The 25,469-nt window shown below is 43.7% G+C and overlaps 1 protein-coding gene and 1 non-coding gene across 2 annotated transcripts in view; one reads left to right on the top strand and one right to left on the bottom strand.

Moving 5' to 3' along the window:
• Positions 1 to 25,469, top strand: part of CLASP1 (cytoplasmic linker associated protein 1) — a 260,166-nt gene that overhangs the window by 69,570 nt on the left and 165,127 nt on the right. Inside the window, exons 3-6 of the mRNA XM_088021764.1 lie at positions 19,474 to 19,552; positions 21,114 to 21,217; positions 22,354 to 22,445; positions 24,303 to 24,378. Coding sequence (XP_087877890.1) covers positions 19,474 to 19,552; positions 21,114 to 21,217; positions 22,354 to 22,445; positions 24,303 to 24,378 — 351 coding nt within the window. The remainder of the gene's footprint in view (positions 1 to 19,473; positions 19,553 to 21,113; positions 21,218 to 22,353; positions 22,446 to 24,302; positions 24,379 to 25,469) is intronic.
• LOC114207381 (U4atac minor spliceosomal RNA) lies at positions 18,790 to 18,915 on the bottom strand. Its single transcript, XR_003608854.1, has one exon. It is a non-coding gene; the product is annotated as a U4atac minor spliceosomal RNA (small nuclear RNA).

The raw sequence follows: 25,469 nt of genomic DNA, 5'->3' as shown, positions 1-25,469 counted from the left end.
CGGATACCTGAAACTAATACAACTAATACACCGTGGCCGCCTCCTCCGGCGAGTTAGGGGCAAGGGGGCCCTGGTAGCAAGAACACGCAAGTTGCTCTTGGCAGATTCAGAATCGAAGAAAGTGGTCAGATCAGTTGTGCAGTCATTTACTGAGAGCCTGTTTGGTCTTGTGACTACAGAGCAGAATGGGACACGGTTCCTGACCCCGAAGGCCTCATGCCTACAGAGACTGTGTGTCCTTTTGGCCTGGGGATGTCCCGACTGATGCCTGTTGTCCTGGCATAAGGACTAGTAGCACTCCCTTTGAATCTCAAAATTCCCCAGCGTGGATGATGAATTACTTGGTTACCTTAACCTTACCAGGCAAACATGTAAGCACTCATCCAAGAATTTTCACAGAATGGAGCCTAATGTGCAAAGGGGGCCCAGCCTGGCCTGTTTCTAACTGCTCCTTCCCTTTCGATCTTACCCGTTTACCCACCTTCTCTACTCTTCCCTGGGCAGCCCCTTGTCTACGTGCATTCCCCTACTGATCCCAACATCCTTGTTCCTCTGTGCCTCGCAGCTGCCTGCAGGAGCCCTCAGCCTACTTAGGATCCAGTGGGTGAGCTTTCATCCCTGCTGCGGCCCTCCTTGGAACATATTCTGGGGTGTGGCCTCCCCTCTTCTAGATTTGCATTTGGGGGAAAATATCATTTACATGGCCGGTTGAGTTCTCCCTCCCCTTCAGTTGTCCAGGTTATTTTGGAGAGAATCTTCTGTGCTTCTATATTATCATTTTCATGGGCCATCAGGAGGAAAGGTTGTCAAAATAGATATTTGGTTTCCTGCCTTCAACTGGCATGCCTTTGGATTCTGATTCCTACTTCTCTCCACCCCCAGGAAGAAAACCATGCCATTGAAAGAGCTGGCCTTTGGAGCCCCTCAGACTTGGGTGTGAGTCTAGGTGACAAGGCTGTCGCTAAGATGGAAACATTACACATAGGATCATGTCTGAGGTCTTTTCTGTCCAAAACCTTTGGTAATTCCTCTTCAGGGTTGTTGAGTTAGGGAGAAGCCCTAATTACAGAAGCCGCACCACTTTTGGGTCATGATGGATCATCCAGTGGTAGGCTAGAGAGACGAAGTGACAGGGTAGGGTGTCAGGTAGAGCAAAGTGGGGGTCCTAATGGAGCATGTCTGGAGGAATGGATAAATGTTAGCTTTTCTCTTTCTTTTGCTTTCCAGCATTGCTCTTGACTGGCCAGTGAATTCCTCATTTGAAAGAACTCCGTCATGAACTTGCATTTTCATCCCTCGCTCTTTCTCTTTTATGTCCCTCAAATGTGGTCTTGTGTACTTTTGAGATTTGAAATCAGGATTAGATTGAGTAGGAAGTAGTACAGAAGAAGCTGGCTTCCCCAGAGCTGAGAATTTATTCCCAGTTTGCAAAGGCCTTTTTGTTTTCCAAAGGGCTGGAAGTTAGAAGAGATTAGAACAGCAAATTAATTTTGATTTCTCTGCCCTGCCTTTAAGCTTTCTGCACTGGAACAAGTTGGCTTATTTTTCATAAGTGAATTCATTAAGTGTGTAGGCATGTGTAATGTTTTTAATTTTTGGCAAGGCCACCGTGCATTGTGTGTTTGAAAGCATGAATGAACTTCGGGATCGGAAGAGGAGGGGCTCAGGCCACAAGAGAGGTTTCTGCCCATTCTGCCTCCCTCCTCTTCAGACTGTTAGTTGCTCTCTTTGATAAAATCCCGTTGCTTTTACCTGCCTCGTTTTTTTTGCAGTGTGATGTAGGCACTTGCAGCAGACCATCACACAGTCGTTGCACAGCTGAAGGCATGGGGACCAGAAAGGGCTGGTGACTCCCTTTCCAGATCGAAGAGAAAAAAGTCAGACAAAGGCAGGGAGATCTGTATCCAGCCGCATCGTTGAAAGATAGAGCTAAAAAAACTTGAGCAGCCACAAAAGCCCAGCTTAAACAGAACCTGCCTGTCGTGTCTCTGTGCTGGTGTTTGATCTCCTCGTAAATAATGGAAGAGTTTGGGATAGCTCCAAAGCGGAAAAGTTTCCCAACTGTATTTATTTGAAAGTGTTTGGAAGAGCTGTTCCATATTGTACCCCGTTGATTTTTTGTGGAGGGAAAAAAGGATTCCCTTGGTGTTGGGGCCCCTCTGTTGTCTTTTGACCTGATGTGGCTTTCGAGTTATTTATTCTTTGCTGAATGACCAGAGAACTCAGTGAAAGGCAGACGGCAGGACGAGGGAGGAGAACCAAATATATTGACTGCCTTCTCTGAGGCTGTGTGCTGGGTGCTTGCCATGAGTCGTTTACCCCTCCCCTGTCCTGGGAAGAACTCACTGTCAGCACTTGTGTATTCAGCAAACGCTCAGGCCAGGTACACTGTCTGCCGGGTTTCTGTGCTTTGTCCAGCTCTGGGCTTTGCTCTAAGGAGACAAAAGGCGATTGGCTTGTCAGGCTCTTTTGCTAGGGTCCATACCAAAGAAATCTATTTTATGTTGCAACCCATAGGAACACATTATTGCTGCAGTCAGAGGAAAAAGTTTCGTCTCCAGAGAAACCACAGAACACGTTCTGACTTTAAGCCCTAACATAAATGAAACCTTGAGCCCCGTCCTGTGAGTTGCTGATTCTAGCATCCTGGTGCCGGCAGACCTGTAACTACCCTTGTAGGTATGCTGGCCGTGAGAAGAAACCGGTGGTTTTCCACAAGAGAGAATAGTGAACATATACTCATTGTAACTGGTTTTTAAAAACCCTTTAAATACCTGCCTTATCCTTTATTTAGGAAGCTCAGTGTTTCAGAAGGCTGGACTTAAACCTGCTTTCCTCTCAACTCCAAATGTGTCTTACTGTTTTATTTTATTGGAGTTTCTCTTTGATAGTGGTTGTATAAGATCATGGCACTGCAAGATACTGTTTTAAGTCACTGCAGCATTTAGGGTAAGGGACAGGAGGCATTATGGGGAACAGGCCTCTTACCCCTGTGCCTCACGCATAACACAGACATGCGTGAGGCACAGGGGTAAGAGGCCTGTTCCCCGTAATGCAAACTTAACCCTCACACAAACACTGCAGGTAAGTTTTTAAAAACAACAGAGTCCCATGATATATATTGTGCTGCAGCTTGCTTTTGTCTTTCTTTCTTTTCTAAACTCCATAGCATGGTTTGTCAATTGCTGCAGAAGAAGGCAGCTGGAATTTTGATAGCAAATGCACTGAATCTGTAGATCAGATCAGTTTGGAGAGTATTGCCACCTTAGCGGTATTATCTTCGGTTCCATGCACAAAGGATATATTTGCATTTTTTTTAGGTCTTCTTGAACTTTTTTCAACAGCATTTTGTAGTTTTCAGTGTGTAAGTCTTGCACTTTTTTCTTGTTAAACTTATTCCTAAGCATTGTCTTCTTTTTGGTGCTGTTGTAAATGGAGTTGTTTTCTAATTTCATTTTTGGATTGTTCATTGCTACTGTGTTTGTTACTGTTTTTAATTATTCAGATAGCACACACGGACATATCATTAATTTCCCCAGTTACCTGTTGATTGGTATTATTGTTATTATTATTACTTTTAAGTAAGCTCTGTGCCCATCGTGGAGCTCGAACTCATGACCCCGAGATCAAGAGTCACATGCTCCATTGACTGAGCCAGTGGGGGCCCCCAGAATGATTTTTAATGTTTTTCTTTTGCGGAATAATTCTGTAGTGACCACGGTTGTATGCACACTGCACTGTTTTGCATACTAGTGTTATTAATGTTTCTGAAATAGATTCCTAGATGAACTTGCTGGGTCAGAGTTTCTACACATTAAAAATTTGATAGCTATCAATTGTGTGCCCAAATCCTGTGCCAGTTACACTTCTCAGGGCTGCAAGCAGCTTATGCTAGGGTCTGTTTTCCTGAACCCTCCAAACACATGGGCCATTATTAATCTTTTAAAATCTACCTCAGTCTGATTGGTTATAAATGGTATATCATTATTGTGCTTTGCAGTTCTTTGGATATAAATGAGACCGAGCAACTTTGTATGTTTATTGATATTTTACAGAATGAATTATCCATTTAAAAAATAAATGTTTATTTTTAACAATTATTGTAGGTTTTTTTTTTAAATCACGGACATGATCCTTCACTACATATTTTACAGATTTTTTTTGCCCAGTTTGTTGTTTCTCTTTTACTTGTGTTTATTATTTTTACTTTAGGAATATGACATTTCTCTTTATTTATTTGTGCTTTCTTTATGCCCACTAGGAAAATTTTTATAGTTTCTTCACAAAGGTCTTACAGTTCAGTCCCAATTACTGTATGTTTTTTGTTAGAGTTGTAAATTTGATTTTTTCCCCTTAATCTTTCTTCCTGGTTCTGACAGATACAATGAAAAGATATAGGTTTTACTATATATGCATGAGATTTGGCCAACTTATTCTCTTGTCACTTTTAATTTTCAGTTGATTGTTTTGTATTTTCTTAGTAGACAATTATTATTTGCAAGTAATGGTGGTAATGTCTTTTATTTTTCAGTTGTCTTATCTCTTTATTCTTTCTCTTTTCTTACTGTGTTTCTGAGGCTTGTCAGGATGCTAATCAGAATATTCCTGTATTCCCAGCCTATTTGACTGTGGGAATGTCCTGGTATTTCTAGTCGGCTGTACTGCTGTTGGTTTCTAATAGGATACTTTCGATCTGTTGCTGCACGTCCTCACCAGGGAATCTCATTCACACATACAGTTCTTAGACCGGTATCTGCATCTCAGACTTCCTTCTCTCCTGGGCTTCAGCTAGCAGACATCTGCCTATAGGATATTTCTTTTCTTTTTAAAAGATTTTATTTATTTATTTATTTGAGAGAGAGAGAGCACACACGAGCCTGGGGAGGAGTAGAGGGAGAGGGACAAGCAGACTCCATGTTGAACACAGAGCCTGACATGGGATTTGATCTCATAACCCTGAGATCATGACCTGAGCCGAAACCGAGAGGACGTTCAACCAACTGAGCCATCCAGACTCCCTCAGGATATTTCTATTTTGATATCACAAAGCCCCAAAGCTTAACATGTTAGGGCCATGTTTACTGTGTGTTTACTGTGCCTGATAATTTAAATAGATTGCTTCAGTAATCCTCCCAGTCACCCGCAGAAGGAGATACTAGGTATCCCATTTTGCAGATACATACACGGACTTTGAGATGTTAACTTGATTAGGATCCCATAGCTCATAAGCATAGCGGTACCACAGTCTGAACCCCAGTTTGTCTGACTCCAAAGACTCCCCTCTGCTGCTTGGACCTTCTCTCCCCCCGGGACCCCGAGCACGGGGTTTCTGAAGATTGAGCATTCTGCGTTTGTCTTGAGCTGTCCGGTGTGCACATCTTACCAGCTGTGGTCCACACCTTGGCTGCCTCCATCACAGTGACCTTAAGTAAGACTTTCTCCTTGAGTTGAGACAAAGGATGGCTATCTGTACCCTGCAGTAGTTTTGCTGATTGCTGCAGTTCAGTGGATTGATTTTTCATAAAATGTTCTCAGGGGACCCAAGCCATGTTGAAAGCTTGGGTTTGCAAGATCATTCTTGTGAAATATCCGAGCAGAGCGTGCCAGAATTTGGCTAGTTCTGAAATTCATCATAATTCGGAGTCTGCAGGACTTGAGAGTATATTCTTTCAAAAGTCACTTTCCCCCTGATCGGCAATGAGATGCTTCCTAGGAAGTGGGACTCTGGAGGATTTCTTTCTGTTCTGGTGTTCTGTCCTTCCCAGACAGGGTGAGGTACAACTTCCCAGTGGATGCTGCTTCACCTTTTCGATAAGTGGGCTTCTCAGTGGGGCCCGGGCAGGCCATCAGGCTGCAGTAAGAACACCTGAGAGCCCCTGTTAAATTGATTTTCAGTTCTGTTTTTTTTTTTTTTTAAGATTTTATTTATTTATTTGACAGAGAGAGACAGCGAGAGAGGGAACACAAGCAGGGGGAGTGGGAGAGGGAGAAGCAGGCTTCCCGTGGAGCAGGGAGCCTGATGTGGGGCTCGATTCCAGGACCCTGGGATCATGACCTGAGCCGAAGGCAGACGCTTAACGACTGAGCCACCCAGGCGCCCTCAGTTCTGTTTTTTAAAAGTATTGTATTTTTCATGTATTTTATAATTTTACTGTATGTCTGCATAACAACAGGTCGTATGGTTATAAACATGCATATGAAGTATTCTAATAAGGATGTACAATCAAAAAAGTTGAGAGGTCACTGCTCTGAGGTATCAACGGAGATGGGCACCAGCAGAATTTACCACCTGCACTGATAACCAGGAAGGAGTTAAGTTCCACCACCTGCTCTTGAGGAACCTGGGGGAAGGGCCAGTAGTCCCAGAGATTGACAGCGGTCCCAGTGAGCACCACTGCAGAAGGGGGCGAACAAAGAACAGAATTCAGAACACGGAGTTTGCAGGGCCTTGGAGGCCACTGGTTTTAGTTTTGTAGTTAGGCGCCAGAGAGAAGTGATGCCCTTGCAGTCACTTGGTGGCACAACTAGGATCCAGGTCTCATGACCTAGTGTGGGACTTCTTACATGGGATCTCCACTTTCCTGATGCATCAGTTTCTACCTAATTATATTTTGGCCTCACTTTTTAGGATAAAGAAGCATAAAAGGAGCAAGTTATGTCAAATTATTTGTTCATTTTCAACATAATTTTGAATTTAGGAGAAAGACACTTTTCCCTTAAGTGAGCATTAAGGCATATCAAATTCGTGCATTTATTTAACAAATAAGGTTCTGGACTACAGCAATGAATAATTAGATGAAAATGCCTTTCTTCATAGAGCTTATGCTCTACTTGGGGGAAAGAACCCATAAGCAGGTTAACTGAGTGAATTTTATGGAATACTGGAAAGTGATAAATGCTTTGGAGAAAAATAAGGCAGAGCGAGTGGAGGGGTGCACGTAGTACATGCCCACAGAATTCAGTAGGCTGGTCGCAACAGACCTGGCCAAAAAGACCTGGTTCAACAAAGATTGAAATGAGATTGTGGGACAGGCAAGGTGCATATCTTGGGGGAAAAGCGTTCTAGGGAGAGAACCTCAGGTACAAGGAGGGGACGTTTGAGGAATAGCCAGGAGACCCCTAAAAGGAGAGGGGCAGCTGTGAGCTCAAAGAGGGAATGGGAGGTCAGGCTGTGAGGACTTGCAGGCCATGTACAGGCCTTGTACAGATCCGCTCTTACCCAACGTGGGGAGCCACTGGAGGCTTTGGAACATAGGCGTGACATGATATGAGTTACCGTTTGAAAGGACCTTCTGGTTGGTGAATCTGAATGGCTCAGTCGGTTAAGCGTCCGACTCTTGGTTTCGGCTCAGGTCATGATCTCAGGGTTGTGGGATCGAGCCCCATGTCAGGCTTCACGCTCAACACGGAGTCTGCTTGCGATTATTTCCCTTTCCTTCCCCCTCTGCTCCTCTCCCTCCTTGAGTGCTCTCTCTCTCTCAAATAAATAAAATGAATAAAATCTTTAAAAGGACCTTCTGGTCGTGTGGTGAGAATAGATGGAATACAAATAGGAGAAAGTGAGAGTGTCTTAATGCCAGTTATTGTATTTGGGATTGTTAATTGGAATGCTTAATTCAAACATGAACTAAATAACAATTTACACTGTTATTACTGTCCTATCCAGCAACTTTCCATCCACCCCCAGCCCCCTAGATTTGCTAGCATTATGGTTGACACTGATGACACAGAGATGGAGAAGATGTGGAACTTTTGCCTTGCAGAAGCTTAGAGTCTAGACTCTAGGCAGTAGGCGAATAGATGGTTTAAAAACCAGAGGTCCCTTCAGTCTGACATCTAGAAGAACTCTGTATGGTGGGGATGCTGGGAACACAGCTTTCTGTCTCAGGCCAGAGGATATAAATGGGGGGGGGTCCTGGAATTCATGGTGCTTGAAGAGAGCCTTGAAAGAGGAGAAGAGCATACGGAAGAGGAAACACAAAATATTTCAGGCAGGGGAACATGTAAGGAAGAGCATAGCATATTCAGGAAAACTGTGGGTGGTCACCTGGTCACCAGCAGAACTCTTGAGGTTTGTGTGCACCACGAGCTCTTCAGAGAGTTCTTAGGAGAACCGGGAGGACTCTTCGTCTGCACAAGCTCCCGACCTGACCCGTGGCCTTGCTTGCCTTCTACAACAGGCGGTGTTTCTGGATAGATGAATTACCAATACTTGCCTTTGGCAGATGTCATCAGTTCTTCATGATCCAGTCACCAGAAAGATCGGAGTTCTTTTAAGCCCAGTAACTCATTTTTTTAAAAGGTTTATTTATTTTGGGGGGTGTGGAGGGCAGAGGGAGAGGGAGAGAGAAAAACTCAAGCAGAGTCCATGCTGAGCTCAGAGCCTAACCCGGGACTCGATCCCACGACCCCGAGATCACGACCTGAGCTGAAAACCAAGAATTGGATGCTTAACCCACTGTGCCACCCAGGTGCCCCAAACTGATTTAAAAAAAAAAAAAAAACAACAACAAAAAACAGCATTATAGAGGTATAATTTATGTACCATAAAATTTATGTTTAGTGTATCATTCAATTATTTTTAGTAAATTTACAAAGTTGTACATTTCCCTATCACTCTCAAAAGACCGCTTATCCCCATTTGCAGTCAATCCCATTGCCTCCAGCTGTAGGCAGTCATTTATCTATTTTCTGTGCCTGTAGATTTGCCTTTTCTGGACATTTCATATAAATGGAATCATACAATATGTCGTCTCGTGTCTGATTTCTTTTACATAGCATCCTGTTTTCATTGTTCATCTGTATTGTAGCATGTATCAGTACTTTGTTCCTCTTTATTGTTGAATGGTATTTAGTTGTATGGGTGTGCCACATTTTGTTTATCTGTTCACCAGTTGATGGGTATTTGGATTATTACCACATTTTAGCTGTTAGGAATAATGCCCACTTTTTGCCAGAAGCACAGCCAGTGGGCAGATGGTTCTCTGGGATGAGCACACACACAAGAGTCGCTGACTTTGTCATTACAATCTTAGTGTTCTTGGTTTGCCCTTTTCTTAAGACTGATTGATTAATGGATATTATTTGAGCCACTTAATAGCTGAGTGGCTTTGCCCGGTTGCCTGCTTCCTTATCTGTAAAGTAGGGATATTTATTAGGTGTGCTATTTAGCTCAAGGTATTGTTGTGCGGATGAAATAATATAATAAAGAGAATATATGCAAGGTAACAGTTGATTTGCCCTGCCCGGCCCTCTTAACCCCCCCACCCCCTTGCTATCTCTGGGGAAGTGGGTGGGGATGAGAAAGGCTGTATGAGGAACCATCCTGCTTTGAGTAGTGGTTTTGGAGAGATGCACGTAAAGGACCTGGAGAGAGGGACAGGTCTTGGCCTGGGTGGACTCAGGAGGCTGGAAGACCTCCTAGACAGGGCTAGCCGAAAGTTCTGTTGGAAGGATCAGAACCTGGGCCTTGGAGGAGGAGCGTGGGGAGACTTGTAGGGGAGTCTGGGGCAGAGGGCGGAGCTCTGAGCCTTGCTGGCTGGCTGGGGTTGTGCAGCCCAGGAGGTCACCCAGGATCTTTGCTTAATCCCTTAGACAACCGTGAGTGTTTGGGTGCCTGATCTCACATTTATGAGGTGTATCTGGAAGAAAGAAGATGCAGATTTCTGGGTCTTTGGCGGGATTGGACCCACAACGTGTTTTCTATGGGTTCCCCAGTCCCTTAGAACTCATTCAATAAGCTGCCAGTGTTTAAAATCTGGAGTTCTGGCCACAGTGACCTTACTTCTTACATGGTGTCAAGTGAGCAGAACTTGAAGAGGTGGTCCCCTGCCCTTCTCACATGCTGGCCTGGGTTTTTACCTGCTGGGGTTTGCAACCATACATGTAGAGCTGTGCTGTCCAACATGGTAGCCATGAGCCTCCTGTGGCTATTTAAAGTTAAGGAACTTCATGTTTTAGGTAAATGTAGAGTTCTGGTTCTCATTCACACTCACATTTCATTTGCTCAGTAGCCACATGTGGCTAGCGGCTGCTGTGTCGGACAATGCAGACAGAACGTTTCTGTCACTGCTGAAAGCTGACTTAGATGAGATCTGCAGTGGTTATTAACTGCCTCTCTCTGTATTCAAACCTTGCCTCCTAGCCTCGCTTGGCCTATTGCTGCACATGTGTAAAACGGTGACGTGATGCTCCTAAGTTCCTTTACCACTGGTAAAATCCTTATATACGGGCAATGACAGGTAACAAGCGAATACTTGGTTAGTCCCGTTAATCTCCTATTAATTACTGATATTTTAACAGACTTAACGGCTCATAAACTGTCTCTGGAGGGCATGCCTCTGGAATGGCATTATCACTGGGATGAGTGTGGCAGGGGCTCCCTCAGTGACTACTTTGAAGGACAACCAGTTTGGGTGAATAATTCTCTCATCTGACACGTGAATACACAAAGTCACTGACTTGATCACACTTTTTTTTTTTTTTTTGTATTTGTGTTGTGCTCTTATTCTTGGAATTAAAAGTGAGTGCAGCATAGAGTGCTAATTAATTTCCTCCTTATTTAATAAGGTTGCAATGTAGGGTCTTTTAAAATAACCAACAAATCTGTAGAAGTCAGCAGCCTGTAGCCCCACAGGGCACCTAGTGCATTATGTTAAAAATAGACCTCATCAAGGGTACAGTGTGTGTTCTCTTTGACCCAGCTGTTGTCCTTTTCAGAATTTGTCCTAAGGAGATAACAGTACATGTGTGGAAGAGAGTACCCATCACAGTCTTGTTTGCAATAGTGAGAAATTTCAGCCAAACCTCAATGCCAGCATTTGTTGGGGAGATTGGATCAGTATTTATGATACTTAGATACAATAGGGTATCAGACAGCCACTGAAAATGGGGGTATAGATCCTTACCTGTTAATTGGGGAAGACTTCCATGGCATATTGAGTGAAAAATTCTCTGCACCTATCTACCTGTCTCTCTCCCCTCCCTCTCCCTTGTTTATGTAAAAATCACATGCAAATGTGCATATGCAGAGATGTCTTGTGGGACAGTCATCAAAATGTTAGCGGAGTTATTGTTGAGTGATGGGATTCGGGGCAACTTTACTTTCTTCTTTGGACAATGTTCCTCCCCTGTAAGGCCAAGCTTGCCTTTTTTTAAGTTTTTAAGTGTTTAAAAGTAGTGCTCTCATAAAGAAGGGAACAGGCACTCATTGCGTGCCTACTGTATTCCAGGTGTTGTGTTAAAACTCTTAACCCTCATGTATATTCTGTAAGGTATTATTGTTCTGATCTTACTGATGAAGCATGTGAAGGCTGGAGATTGAGCAGCCCAGCTGGTCGGTAGGGGCGGTAGATAGAGCTGGTATCCATTCCCAGATCTGTGTGACAAAGCGCTGCACTTTCTCCTGTTCTGGGCACTGTCAGGGCATCAGAGAAGTTGGGCTGAGGCCGACCTGAGAGGTTATCTGGTGTTTGTGGCAGAGAAATGTTGTGCCTTGCTCGAGGTCATATGTAAGCTAGCTAGGGAGAGAGAGAGATGAGAAAGACAATAAACATGGGGTTTGGGATATTGTGATTTTGCTGTACTGAAAATGGCCTTGATAAGGTCAGGAGGCTTGGGTTTATTTTCAGTTCGGTCACTATCCCAACTTCATGACTTCAGGTGGGTCTTTTGACCCCTTTGGTCTTCATTTTCCTCATTTGCAAATTCAGGATAGTATGGTCTACATCTCAGGTTAGTGTGAGATTATTGAGGTTCACCCAGAAGTGCCTTAAAAACAATTAGGTACAATATGAATGCAAAATATATTTACTCAAGCCAATCCAGTCTTCTGAATCTTAAGAAATGCAGTGGTTTGCCTACCCAGCTTGACCCTTATGGATTTTTGGGGGGAAAGACTTTAGTATTTCTTTCTTTGATCAATGAGCAGATGTCACGCTCTAGAAAGAGAACTGTGGTGGCTTCTATTCTGGCACTTCCAAAGGTGGCTTGGAAAGTAAGGGAGGCAGAGACAAAGTGTAGCCATTTGCCACAGACTTACAGGTCGAGGGGTCCAGAAACACTCCCACTTTTCTAGTTTTTAAACTTTAAAAAAAATTGTGAATGTAGAATGTGCATGAGACACAAAGACACAGTTTTCCGAGTTGTGATAAAGCTAACAGCTGTTTAATTGGTACTCTGGAAAAGAAGTAGAAGTAGCATTCCCCAGAGTAACCACTCCTGGCTTTATGGTAATCACTTTCTTGCTTTTCTTTTTAGTTTTATTACCCAGGATGGACCTTAAAATTACAGTTTATGTTTGTTTTTGAACTTCATACAAATGTGCAATTACTTTGTGTCTGGCCTTTGGAGTCATTATGAGATTTATCTGTATTGTTGAGCGTTGTTGTGATTTTTTATCGTTTATTCTTTGGTATGGAAACCACAGGTCATACATTCTACAGTAGATGGACACGTGGATTTCTCGTTTTAGGCTATTATAAATAGCACTGCTCTGAGAAATTTTGTATGTTTCACCTGTTGTATATGTGCATGTATATCTATCGGGCATATTCCTAGCGGTGGAACTGCTGCAAATTTGGTAGATAATACCAACATGTTTTCTAAAGTGTTGGTTTACATTTACATTCCTACCAGCATGTTTGAGAGTTTCCATCTTCTCGTCAACACTTGGTCTTGTCAGTCTTTAATTTTAGCCATTCTGGGGAGTATACTGTAGCATCTCTTTGTATTTTTAATTTGCATTTCTCTGGTGATTAATGAAGGCTGAACAACTTTTTGTATACTTCTGATCATTGCTGTCTTTTATGAAGTGTCTGTTCAGATATTTTGCCCATTTTTGTTCTGGGTTGCCTATTGATTGGTTTGTAGAAGATCTATGTATGTATATATTCTAGAATCAGGCCTGTTGTTGCTTATTTGTTTCATAAATATCTTCTTCCTATGTGACTTGCCTTTCACTTTTTTACAGTGATTGGTATGCCAAAGTTCTTAATTTCAATTTGATCCAATTCATCAGTCTTTTCCTGTAGGGTTTGTGTCTGTTATGCCCTGCTGTTTTCTTAGGTCATGTTCTAAAAGCTTCTTTGTTTTACTTTTCCACACATCTCTTTTACCAGGAATTCATTTTTGTGTACGGTGTGAGATAGGAGTCAGTTTTTTCTTTTTTTTTTTTTTATTCCATGTATTCAGTTACCTAGGGGCATTTATTTAAAAGAACAGCCCTGTTCTTGCTGCTCTGTAGTGCCCACTTTGTCATAAATTAAGTGCCCATATATGCATGAGTCTCTTTGTTTATTCTATTCTGTTGATATATTTGTCTTCCCTTGACCTGATAGCACATTGCCTTCATTACTGCCATTTTATAATCTTGATATCCAGTGGGAGCAAGTTTTATCACCTCTTGTCTTGCCGCTGTCATTTCTACATAGATTTTGGAATCAACTTGTGAAGTTCTTTTTTTTTTTAATTTTAAGATTTTATTTATTTAGGGCACCTGGGTGGCTCAGTTGGTTAAGCCACTGCCTTCGGCTCAGGTCATGATCCTGGAGTCCCGGGATCGAGTCCCGCATCGGGCTCCCCCTTCTCTGTGGGGAGCCTGCTTCTCCCTCTGCCTCTGCCTGCCACTCCCCCTGCTTGTGCTCACTCTGTCTCTCTCTCTCTATGTCAAATAAATAAAAAAAAAAGATTTTATTTATTTATTTGAGAGAGGGGGAGAGAGAGAGACAGAGTACAAGCATGTGGAGGGGCAGAGGCAGAGGGAGAGGGAGAAGCAGACACCCCACTGACCAGGGATCCCAGGACCCAGAGATCACAACCGGAGCCGAAGGCAGACGCTTAACCGACTGAGCCACCCAAGCACCCAACTTGTGAAGTTCTTAAAAAATACATAGTTGGGACTTTGAGTGAAATTTTACTGTAGATCAATTTGGGAGAAATGAAAATTTCACAGTACCGAGTATTCCAACCTGTAGTTTATCTTTCCATTTCTTTTAGTCCTCTTTATTTATTTTTATTGTTCCATTAGCTTTTTGAGTAGGTACTTATTTTGCCTAGATTTATTCCTAGGTGTTTATTTTTATGGACTTAAATATGGAAACAAAAAATTTCCTTTTTGGCTTGTTGGTATGGATACGTAATTGATTTTCTTGTATGTTGACTTTGGGTTCTTTGGTCTTGTTTAGCTCAGTTTTAAATTTTGTAATATACCTGTAGATCTTCTAGATTTTCTACTTATAGTTATATTTTCCATTAATAATGACAGTTTTGCTTCTTTGTGAGTTTATACTTTTAATTTGTTGTTTTTTTTATTTCCCCAGTATTTCATCATTAAGTATGATGCTTGATTTGACACTTGGTTCAAAATTTGGCTCTTCCCACCTTTTGGCTATTTTGAATAATGTTGCTAGGAACATAGGTATACAAGTGTCTGTTGGAATCCTGCTTTCACTCCTTTTGGGTATATACCCTGAAGTGGAATTGCTGGATCATATGGTAATTTTGTGTTTCATTCTTTGAGGACCCACCATATCATTTTCCACGGTGACTACCATTTTATATTCCCACCAGTGGTATACCAGGAGTTCTAATTTCCCCATGTCCTCCCCAACACTTGTTATTCCCTCCCTCCCTCCCTCCCTTCCTCCCTCCCTCCCTCCCTCCGTCCCTCCCTTCCTCCCTTCCTTCCTTCCTTCCTTATTTTTTTGTTATAATAGTGATCCAAATGGGTTTCAGCTAATTCTTTTTTTTTTTTTTAAAGATTTTATTTATTTATTTGAGAGAGAGAAAGAATGAGAGATAGAGAGCACGAGAGGGAAGAGGGTCAGAGAGAGAGAAGCAGACTCCCTGCTGAGCAAGGAGCCCGACGTGGGACTCGATCCGGGGACTCCAGGATCATGATCTGAGCCGAAGGCAGTAGTCGCTTAACCAACTGAGCCACCCAGGCGCCCGCAGCTAATTCTTTTTACCTGATGTTGCTGACTCTCCTTTTTGAAGTCCATTTAAACTTGTTAGTTCTTTTCTGTCTGTCCTTTATTTCTTACCTACTTTTTTGAATTTTTCATCTTTTTGCCTCTTTGTGTTTCATTCTGTTTTTTTCTGCAGACCAAGCCCATCCATGGTGTACTGAATTTTGGTAATTATTTGGTGCTTTTAAAAATTGATGTCACTTTTTAAAAGTTGTAATTTCTCTCCCCCGAATTTTAATCATGTATTTTATCTTCTTACACACAGTAAGAATTATTATTATTATTAAGTAAGCTCTGTGTCCAAAGTGGGGCTTGAACCTCATGACCCTGAGATCAAGAGACATGCTTTACTGACTGAACCAGCCAGGCACCCCAGAATTATTATTTTAATATCTGTTTCTAAGTATTTTCATATACTTAGTTCATGTGTGTCTGTGTTTCTCCTAGTTTTCATTTATAGTTGTTGGGTGTGCCTGGCTGTCTTTGGTTGTGTTTTGGACATTGTATTTGAGAAAAGTGTTCACAGAAGTAAATTGAGGACTAGGAGGATGATGTTCTCTCCATCTGGAAGTGATGTAGGTTTTCATCTGCCAAGGGCTTTAGGGCACCACCTAAGCTTAATATCATTTCCATCTGATGTCAGGGATTCATATTTTTTTGGGCTACCCAGATTCCTGGAAGCTGGTCTTGTGGTCCATCTGAAGACTGTTTTACTTTCAATTCACTCTCCTAAGGTATAGCCATTTGGATTTCTAATGCGAATTGTAGGGGGCTATCCAGGCTACCAACCTTTGAGGGCTCTGGAATCCAACCTCTGTTCTCCTAGACCCATGTGGTCATTGGAAGCAATTCGCAGTGTCTTGGTTGTCCCTTCTCAGTGTTTAAATGGTCCGAGAGCAAAAGTGGACCATTTGCTGCACGCTTATCCCTCTGGATGTTAGTTTACTTATGTTTTGTGATGTGGTAACTTTTCTTTGCCTTCCTTGTTCTCTGATATTTCCAAGCGGATGTTCTTTTATAATTTAGCATTTTTAGTTGTTTTCAGCATGAGGGTTAGTTTGGGTTACTTAGCAATTACTAATTCCTTTTGAAAGCGTGTTTTTAAAGTTGCAGGATAAAGGAATTGTGTTGGACCTTGAGAACTCATCCGTTTCAGATGAATTCAGTGACTGCCCCATTGTCCTGCAGGCATGTCTGTGGCCCTTTGGGAGCGATCTCCCCTGCAACTTCCCAGCCCTGCCCTCCCCTCCAGCTGTCCCCATCGTGGTAGCTGTCTCACATCTTTGCATGCACACTTCCCTCTGCTTAGAGGCCATCTCTTCCTTTGGTGCAAGGCTGGTTTTTCAAAACTTAACCTCATGTAGTGTGACTCTTTCTGGGAAGCCTTCTCTGCCAGAGCAGTCCCTTGTCAGGAATCCTAGGCCTCTGCCGGAGCACCGATCGGTACGTATTGTCCACGGCAGTGACAGTGAGCTGGTGGTATCCCTTACCATGCACCAAGCACTATATCACACACTTCACATACAGCGACCTGTGAGGTAGCTGTTGCTGTCATCCCCATTTTACAGGTGGGAGGTTGAGGCACATAGAAGCTTCATAGCCAGTAATGGTGGTCTTCTGGGCAGTGACTTTATTCATGTATCCCCTTCTTCAGTAGGGAAATGGAAACATAGGAGCAGGGCCTGAGCTGTGAAGATAAACATTTGTGGGTGATGATTGCCTTCCTTGCCCAATGGGGCTGTGACTCAGGGTGAACTAGAGTTCACCTGTAAATGTTCTTAATTTCTTATTAAGAAGACATTCTTATTAAAGACATTTAAGAAGACATTCTTATTAAAAACATTCTTATTAAATGTTCTTAATAATAGAAACTGTAAATGAACCCCTCTGCTTCCTTGCAAAGTAGTTGTTTTTTCTGCTGTGAAGGTGCCTGGGACTGTGTTCTGTCCTCTCCTGTCCTATTTCACTGGGCCTTCGCTGCATCTGCCAACTTAGGCTTTTTGGGGAGTCTCTGGACTCCCCAGTCTGTCTGGGCAAGACTTTTTGAAATTTACTCTTTAGGATTGAGCTAGGCCTGAACTGGTCAAAACTACCAAGTAAACTTCCATCCTGGAAGAGATGAAAGGAAGTCTATGTTCCCTCAAATTCCACAGGTAGCTTCACCAAGAAGGGCTGCAATATCTGACAGAATTTTGAATTCATTCAAAATGAAGGTGTAATTGTCCTCTTACACCTTAGTCTTGAATGAGTGATGACGGGATGTGGTGAGGACTTGAAGGCAGCATTCCTAGTATTTCTGTAATGAGTAACACTTCCATCTCCCACCTGCGATGCAACCATACTCAGTGCTTGGGATTTCATCAGGGAAAAGCCAGTTCCAATTAATTGATGGGCTGCTCTTTTTAAAATACAAGCTTTAATGTTTAGGTAGGACAGTTTTTGATTTACGGAAAAATTATGAGGGTGGTATAGAGAGTCTCCATGTACACCACACATCTGTTAACACCTAACATTAGTATGTTAGAGTTGTTAAAATTAATAAACCAATATTGATGCATCGTTATTAGCTCAAGTCTTGACATAGTTTATTCAGAGTTCCTCACTTTTTTCCTACTGGCTTTTATCTGTTCCAGGATCCCATCCAGGATTAACATTACATTTAGTCATCATGTGTCTCTAGGCACCTCTAGGTTATGACAGTTTCTTGGACTTCCATGTTTTAGATGACCTTGACAGTACTGGTCAGGGATTTTGTAAGATGTCCATCTATGGGAATTGATGTTTTCACTCATGATTGAATTGGGCTTACGGGTTTTGAGGAGGACATCACAGATGTAAAGTGTCATTTTAATCACACCACAACAAGCATATATGCTGTCAACATGAATTGTGACTGTTGATATTCACCCTGATTATCTGGTTGAGGTGCTGTTTGTCGGGTTTCTCCACTGTAAAATTATTCCCCCTTACTTCCATACTGTACTCTTTGGGAGGAAATCAGAGTGTGATAACCTAAATCCTCTTTAGCTGATAAGTAAAGCCACTATATTTAAGTGTTTTATACCATTACATATTTTTTAAAAAAGCTGTTTACCAACCAATGTTCTCTTTATAAAAAATTTTTAGAATTATTTCCTTTGATCTCTTCAAGGTGCCAGTACCTTGCAAGGACAGTTTATGTCCTGATTGGGCAGTTTTGAAGCAGTGGATTCCAAGCTGAATGGAAAAGCCTGCAGTCTTTGCATTTACAAGCTGCAGAACGCAGTGGCAGATAGATGAAAGGAATCAAAATGACATCGCTTGATGTTAGGGTGATTAGTGTAGGGTTGCCTTAGTCTTGTTCATTAATTTGTTTTGTAAGATACCGACTGGGCTGCTCCATTTAGTTTTCAACCATGTTTTAGTAAAGTTGCACAAAGCAACTGCTTGCTACTGAAAGGTTTGTAGGGAGGACTCTCATTTTTGAGGTGGTTTAATACTTTCTTAAACACGTCTCAATGCTTTTGCTAATCACGTAGGGAAGCACAAAAGCGGGTTTGTAATCAAGCTTGCTTTCGTTCATGTATTTTGGAGAGTATAGTAGGTCAACCTGCTGAGTAGTCGGAGGGATCAAACAGGATCAGGATCGTTAAACTTAACATAACTACTAACAGTGGTAAGTTGTGACGGACGTATGCTTGAAAACCGGGTGTTGACGTCGAGCTTGGAGTTAGCGTTGATCTCGAGCGCTCTCTGGTGATGCTTTTTGGTATTGCAGCAGACTTGGTAAAACACAGCTGAGCTGTTATTGAACTCATACGTCGGGGAAAAAGAGGTTTTTCTTTTTTCCAAAAATTGCACCAAGATAAAGCGATGCTTTAGTTGATGCGGGCGTGTTGTTCAGGCGTTAGCAGTACTGCCCTCACTAACCGTTCATTGGACAGTAGCGCAACCCCAAGAAAAGGATGGTTGGTGGTTATTGTGCGTGCGCTGCAAGCAGGAAGCGCCAATACCGGGTAGGGTTGGGGTGACTAATTCTCAACTCCCGGCCTAACCGCCTAGTAGCTAGTGTACCTATGGTGAGCACAGCTGCCGAAGCAAATCAGGAACTTCTTGTTTTCTGAGGCTTCTGAAGGTCGCGAACAGGCTGTTTGGTTTTACCCAGAAGGCCACGCACCAGCTGCGAGTAATTTGCATACGCCCTACTCGCCGGGGCGGGGCCGGTAGGGGGCGGGGCCGCGGCTCGGGCTTCCACGTTGGTCCGCCGGTGCCCTGGATGTGGCCCCGCTCTGGCTGTTTTTTTATTTCTTTTCATGTCCCCTTCCGTTTTCCATTTAAGCTGTGAACAGCCCTTTGTGTACCAGAGCAGACCCCTTGACAACCAGTTTATTCTGCCAGTCGGCGTGCGCTCTCCGGGCTGTCGGACTGCGTCTGAGCCAGGAATGGGGGGGGCGTCCTGGGAGCTGGCGGGCCAGAGCGTGGGCCCGGAGGCCGGCAGCTAATGGGTTCCCGGTGTTTCCCCTTGCAGGTGGTTCTTCTCGGCATGGACATCCTGTCCGCGCTGGTCACCCGGCTGCAGGATCGGTTCAAGGCGCAGATTGGCACAGGTGAGCTGTGGGTAGGTGTGGAGCGGGCCCCCACATTCTCCACCGTCCAGCCCCCAGCCTTCGCTCAGTCTTTTCCCAGATCCTCCACTTAGCCCGACCCAACCCTCCGGGCCAGCGGCCTCCTTCAGCCCCCACCGCACCCGCCCTTCTGCTTTAGTTCTCCCACCCTCCCAGCCAGCCTTTAAGTTCTTCTTCAGTCTCCCCCAGCTGGGGCTGCACCACTGCTGCCCCTCCCCTCCTGGGGTCACCCCAGATCCACCCGCCTCACCACACCTGCCGGCATGTTCACGTATTTGTTTTTCCCATACCTTTGTGCTGGCTTCTTCCCGCGTTCGTGTTCTGATACCCAGTATTACTGCTAATTCTTTTATTCTTACACAGATTCTTTTTTTTAAATTTTATTATGTTGTCACCACATCTTACACAGATTCTTATACAGATCAGCTGTCACATTTTAGTGCTGACAAAATCATATTTGCGGGTTTTGAGAGGCCTTGTTTTCCCGTTTTTAGATGGCCTGCAAATCCAATGCAGCTGTGTTTTTTTCAAGATCAGTAACCTAGGTGTTAACTGTTTTCACTTTGGTCATAGATGTTGTTACAAGTGTACCTTAAATGATCACTCTTTATTTTGGAGGGTAAACGATGTCAGCAAAATGAAATAAAAAATAAGCAGGTTTCATCGTTTTAGAGATGATTTAGTCATTTCTAAATTCTTGACCTCTGGGATTTCATAATGACAGTATAAGCGCCAAGCAGCTCCGTTTGCACAGAGATTTCCTTCAGAGGAAATCTCAGTTTTGGTTGCTACACGTGTATTTGTTATTTTCTCTTGACTTCCTGGTCAGTGTGCTCTTTCAGATAAGGTTAAGAACTCTTTTCCCATTCTGGCGTTAACTATCCATCTGTAAATAAAACTTCCCTTACTTTTAGAAATTTGATATTTTAATAGCATTCCATTTTCCTCATAAGTTAGCTGAGTTGTTTAGGGATACTTCTTGTAAAAGAAAGGTTTATAGACTCTTGGAAGAAGCTAAGTAAACTGACTTCTGGTAGGTAAATGCCCTTGGAGCACTAGCTGATAGCCCACACCTGGGGTAGGGAGCGTGACTCTAACACATCTGCAGGTATACTCTGTAAAATTACATGCAGTTTAGATGAGAGATTGAGTCATAAGTGCCTTCTTCTCTCCCCAGCGAATGTGCTGGAGCCCCCTCTCTTACCTAAACTTCCTTTTGTGTTGACTCCTTCCTGCCAGGGTCTTCCACCAACATTCATTTTAATATTTCACCAGCTTAAAAGCGTGCCGGGAGCTAGCTAGAGGAAGGTCGGTTAAGGAAGAAGACAAGTAGAGTGTCCATGCAAAGGATTTTGCAGATTCTTAGAGTAAGCTCCTATAAATTTTAGTGAGGAGAGTAGAACTGTGAGGATTGGTGGTTTTAGAATGGTGTACATCATTTAGGCCAGCATTTTGTCTTCCCAGTAAATTGAAATACCCAGTTGGTGACTGCAGACCCCCCAAAACAGGCTTTCTTTTGATCAATTTGCATTTTGGTTTTCAGTGCTGCCAAGTTTAATAGACAGACTGGGAGATGCTAAAGACTCTGTGCGAGAGCAAGACCAAACTCTGTTGCTGAAGATCATGGATCAAGCTGCTAATCCCCAGGTAGGGCAGGGAGGTGCTCCACGGCCGTCTGGCATGTGCTTCTGGCTCGCGTTGGGCTCTGCACTCAGTGGAAGGTCGCTTGAGATTTTCTCTCTCCCTCTTCCAGCATGTGCATGCTCTCTCTCTGGGCGCGGCGGGGAGGGAGGGGGATTTAATTTTTTTTATTTTTTATTTATCTATTTTTTTATTTTAGGGAGAGTGTGCACGAGTGGGAGGGGCAGAGGGACAAGGAGAGAGAATTTTAAGCAGGCTCCACGCCCAGCGCTGAGCCCATCTCGGGGCTTGATCTCACCTGAGTCAAAATGAAGAGTAGGATGCTTTAACCGACTGAGCCACCCAAGTGTCCCAAGATTTAATTTCTTTTAAGCTGATGTGTTTCACATAAAAATTTTCATAATATTTAATCCGTCCCTGCTCCCCCCCCATACAGGATGTACAGGATGTTTTAAAAAGAAATAGCAAAGGGTATACTTTGACTAAAATAGTGGGCTTAACGGGTCTTGTGTGTTTGGTTGAATCCATTAGACTCTTGAGCTCATTTGTGTAATTGTCTCAGTTTCTATGAAAAGAGGTGGTTGTGGTGTCTGGGGAGTCAGGAGGCCTGGCTGCAGCCCTCATTCCTGTCTGCTAGTGAGCTGGGCTGCTGGGACAGATGGACAGAGGGACACAGCCTTGCCTTCCAGGCTCCAACTGTGTAACGTATAGGGGATGGGGTGGTGGAAGGATCAGAAAAAGCCATCCAGGGAAGGTAAACCCAGAATGTCTTAAAAGAGGAGCACATGTGTGACTTGTGGATAAGGTGGGGACAGCTGTTCCAGACCAGGAGAGCAGTAGGAGTACGTGCTCTCTGGCACGTCACCCAAGCCTCACTTGGCCTTACTTTCCTCACCCATGAAATGGGGACAGGTATACCTTTCTTGCAGAGTTGTTGGCATAATTAAATGCAATTCTATAAAGGAATGTGTTTGGAAAAACTCTGACTTGATACAGAAATGCAAGTTGCCATTTTTCAGTATGCCCTTGAGAGGGCGAAATGGATTGGTTGAGGCTGGGGCTGACTTGGCACCTGTTGAGAGGCTCCTCTTTATTAAATGAAAGGCTCCTCCTCTTCTCACCTGTTCCTCTGTCACCTACAGTACGTTTGGGACCGAATGCTGGGAGGCTTCAAGCACAAGAATTTCCGGACTCGGGAAGGCACGTGCCTCTGCCTTGTGGCCACACTCAATGCGTAAGTCTGGGCAGGGCCCGAGGGTTTCCTTGGCCGAGCATTTTTATTTGTGATTTTGTGTTTCGAAGTGACTGTGGATTTCTGGAAGCTGCAGAGGAATGTCCTGGGAAGTGCTGTGCTAGACGGTCCTTCACTCTTTACAACTTGTGTATCTATAGTGCAAGCGGCAGGAGATCAATACTGATGCAATGCACAGCTTCCTCTGGTGACACGCATTGGGTGTGTGGTTCTGGCCCCGTCCTGTCATGCGTATAGCTCCAGGGAACCCCCACCACCAGCGAGGTACGGACCTGTGCAGCGCGGCCAGGTTCCCTCATGCTACCCACCCTCCCCCCTCAACCACTGATTGCGCACCATCTCTATGATTTTATTTCAAGAACTTTATATAAATGGAATCAAACAGTGTGACCCTTTGAGATTGACTTCTTTTCCTCAGCGTCATTCCTTTGAGGTTGCCTATGTGGGGTTGCCTGAACAATGCTTCATTTCTTATTACTGAGTAGAATTCCATGGTACAGACGTATCTGTTTATGTCACCATTCACCTGTTACAGGATGTTTAAATAGTTTCTGGTTTCTGGCTGTTACAAGTAAAGCTGCTGTGAACGCGTATGTACATGTTCCTGCGGCAACGTAAGCTTGCATTTCTCTTAGGTTGGTGCCCAAGAGTGCCACTGCAGGGTCATCTGGTAGGTTTAAGCTTAAAGAAACTGCTAAGCTATTTTCCAGAGTTGTCTGTACCGTTTTACATTTCCACCAGCAATGTATGATTCCATTTTTTTGTATTCTTGTTAGCACTGAGTGTTCTGTTTTTTATTTTAGCCATTTTGATGGGTGTGTAGTGATATCTCTTTGTGGTCTTAATTTGTATTTTCCTAATGACTGTTGATGTTGAATATTTCGTCACGTGCTTATTTGTAGGAGAGGCATTTTTAAAATAGAAAAATTACAAGTCCCCTTCTCTGATTATAAAAGTGATACTATATATGTCAGAAAATTTACATCAGGAAGAATGTAATGATTCGGTATATTTCTACCACCTTCACACAATCATGGTTAACTTGTGCATTTTTAGTCCAACCTGTAAAGTTATATTATTTTCAAAAAATAAAACTGGGATAATAAAGGTTATGTCACCTTATAAAATATTCCGATCAATATGTTAGCCTTTTCAGTACCATTTAATTAGCCCAAGCTTGCATCTTCTTAAAAATGTTTCTAGTTTTTGATCACAGTGGTTCTAAGAATGTATCCTAAGAAAGTCATCAGATTAGCAGAGAGAGTTGTATTCACAAGGGCTATTTGTGCTAGTGTTTATGACAGTGATCAGTGACTTCCATGCTGTCCAGCAGGGCAGGGTTTACCTGGAACTCTCTGCGGCCACTGTGTCAGGGTCTTCCCACTGAGCAGTCATAAACGGAGCACCAGCTGTGCACAGGTGGAGAGTTAAGCGAGGAGGACCCTCAAGAGAATGGCGGTTTAATTGAGAACACTGAGTTGGGCAAAACAGGAACTGCTTTGTGACAGAATGATAATGCAGGGGCAGCCGTGTGTGAGGCAGGCAAGACTGTGGGAAAGGCTAGGGCCTTGGCTTGGCATTGCAGGCTGGGAGCCAGAACAGAGAAAGCCCCGAGTGCCGGGGAGAAGGCACGTCAGCAAGCAGCATGGAGGGTTTCGAACTCTGTGCAGAGGGGTGGGGCCTTTGTGGCGTGCTTATTTTGGAACCAGGTGGGCGGAAGATGGGAAGGAAGGGGAGTTGAGGTGTGAGGGGGCGATAAGGCCCTGGGGATGGAGAGGGAGGGAGGGCTGTTTCTTTTCTCTGTTCTCACCAACAGTAAAACACTCCTTTTGTTTTCAGCTCTGGAGCACATACTTTAACACTAAGCAAGATTGTGCCACATATATGTAATTTACTTGGAGATCCAAACAGCCAGGTGAGTGTATTTTCGTGAGAAAGAAGAATATTGGCTATAGACCATTAAGATGCATTCTGGTGTTCTGTGTGTACCTGATAGGTGGGTGGGACTTTATTCATGTTTATAATGTTCTGATTGTTCCAGATAATTAGCATTAATGCCCTCTAGCATTTTTATAAGATAAAATTGGTGAATGTGGTGATCACGCTGCCCTGTTCTCTATATGGCTGAGGTCTCGCTAGCCTGTAAAATGATGTCACCCAGACCAGCCTTCAAGATACTGTCCCTCTGGTCACCCACTCTACAGTCAAAAAGGGGTGGGCTTGGGGAAAAGTGATCAATGCTGATTGAAGTCAGTCAGGCATTGCCTCTTGGGGTAAGGAGATTGATTGGAAAGGGCCTGAGGGACCTGCTCTGAGGGGATGGAAGCTTCCTGTATTTTGTTTGGGTGGTGGCCACACTGGTGTATGTAACATGGTTGGTGTATGAAATTCCTCGAACCCTAACGAAGTGCGGATGGTATTTTATGTAGATCCTGGGTAAATTCAGGGACCAAACACCAAAGCACCACTTCCTTAGTGTAGGGGTGGGAGAAGAGCCGGTAATCCGTGGGCAGTCACCAGGCAGGTCACAGAACTTTCCAAGCCTGGGCTTCAGAAGTGCCAGTTCTCCCACGGATTTAGTTCCGTTTATCACCGAGAGTCATTTTTATTATGATAATTAGCTCTTATGAACTCATAAGAAAAACACCGCATTAGATAAAGGGGCCGAAAATCAGAACAGGAACTTACCAAAGAAATACACGTGGTACGCAGGCATCTCATTTTAAACATTGACTGATGCTTGCTAACGTGTCCCCAGAGAGTTGTGCCAGCTCGCCTTCCACCTTCCCTGGCTCCCAGGTCCCTGTGGCTCTTGTCCTTTCTCCTCCTTGGCTTTGCCCTTTCTTGTCTCTGCTGCTGCTTTTCCCGTCCCCAGCCCCTCCTCTGTGCACTGCCCGTGGCTTCTCTGGGCCTTTTGATTGCACCTGCTTTCCTCTTGCCACCCACTCCTTTATCCAGCCTTCACGGAAAGTACAGGACCCTGGAAGTGGAATTTTGAGATGTTTT

This window comes from Eumetopias jubatus, unplaced genomic scaffold (genome assembly GCF_037043125.1).
Source record: "Eumetopias jubatus isolate StellerSeaLion01/CBP00866 unplaced genomic scaffold, mEumJub1_p1.0 scaffold_3, whole genome shotgun sequence".
NCBI lineage: Eukaryota > Metazoa > Chordata > Mammalia > Carnivora > Otariidae > Eumetopias > Eumetopias jubatus.
The sequence above is the reverse complement of the archived record's forward strand: the minus strand, read 5'-3'. Positions and strand labels throughout refer to the sequence as shown.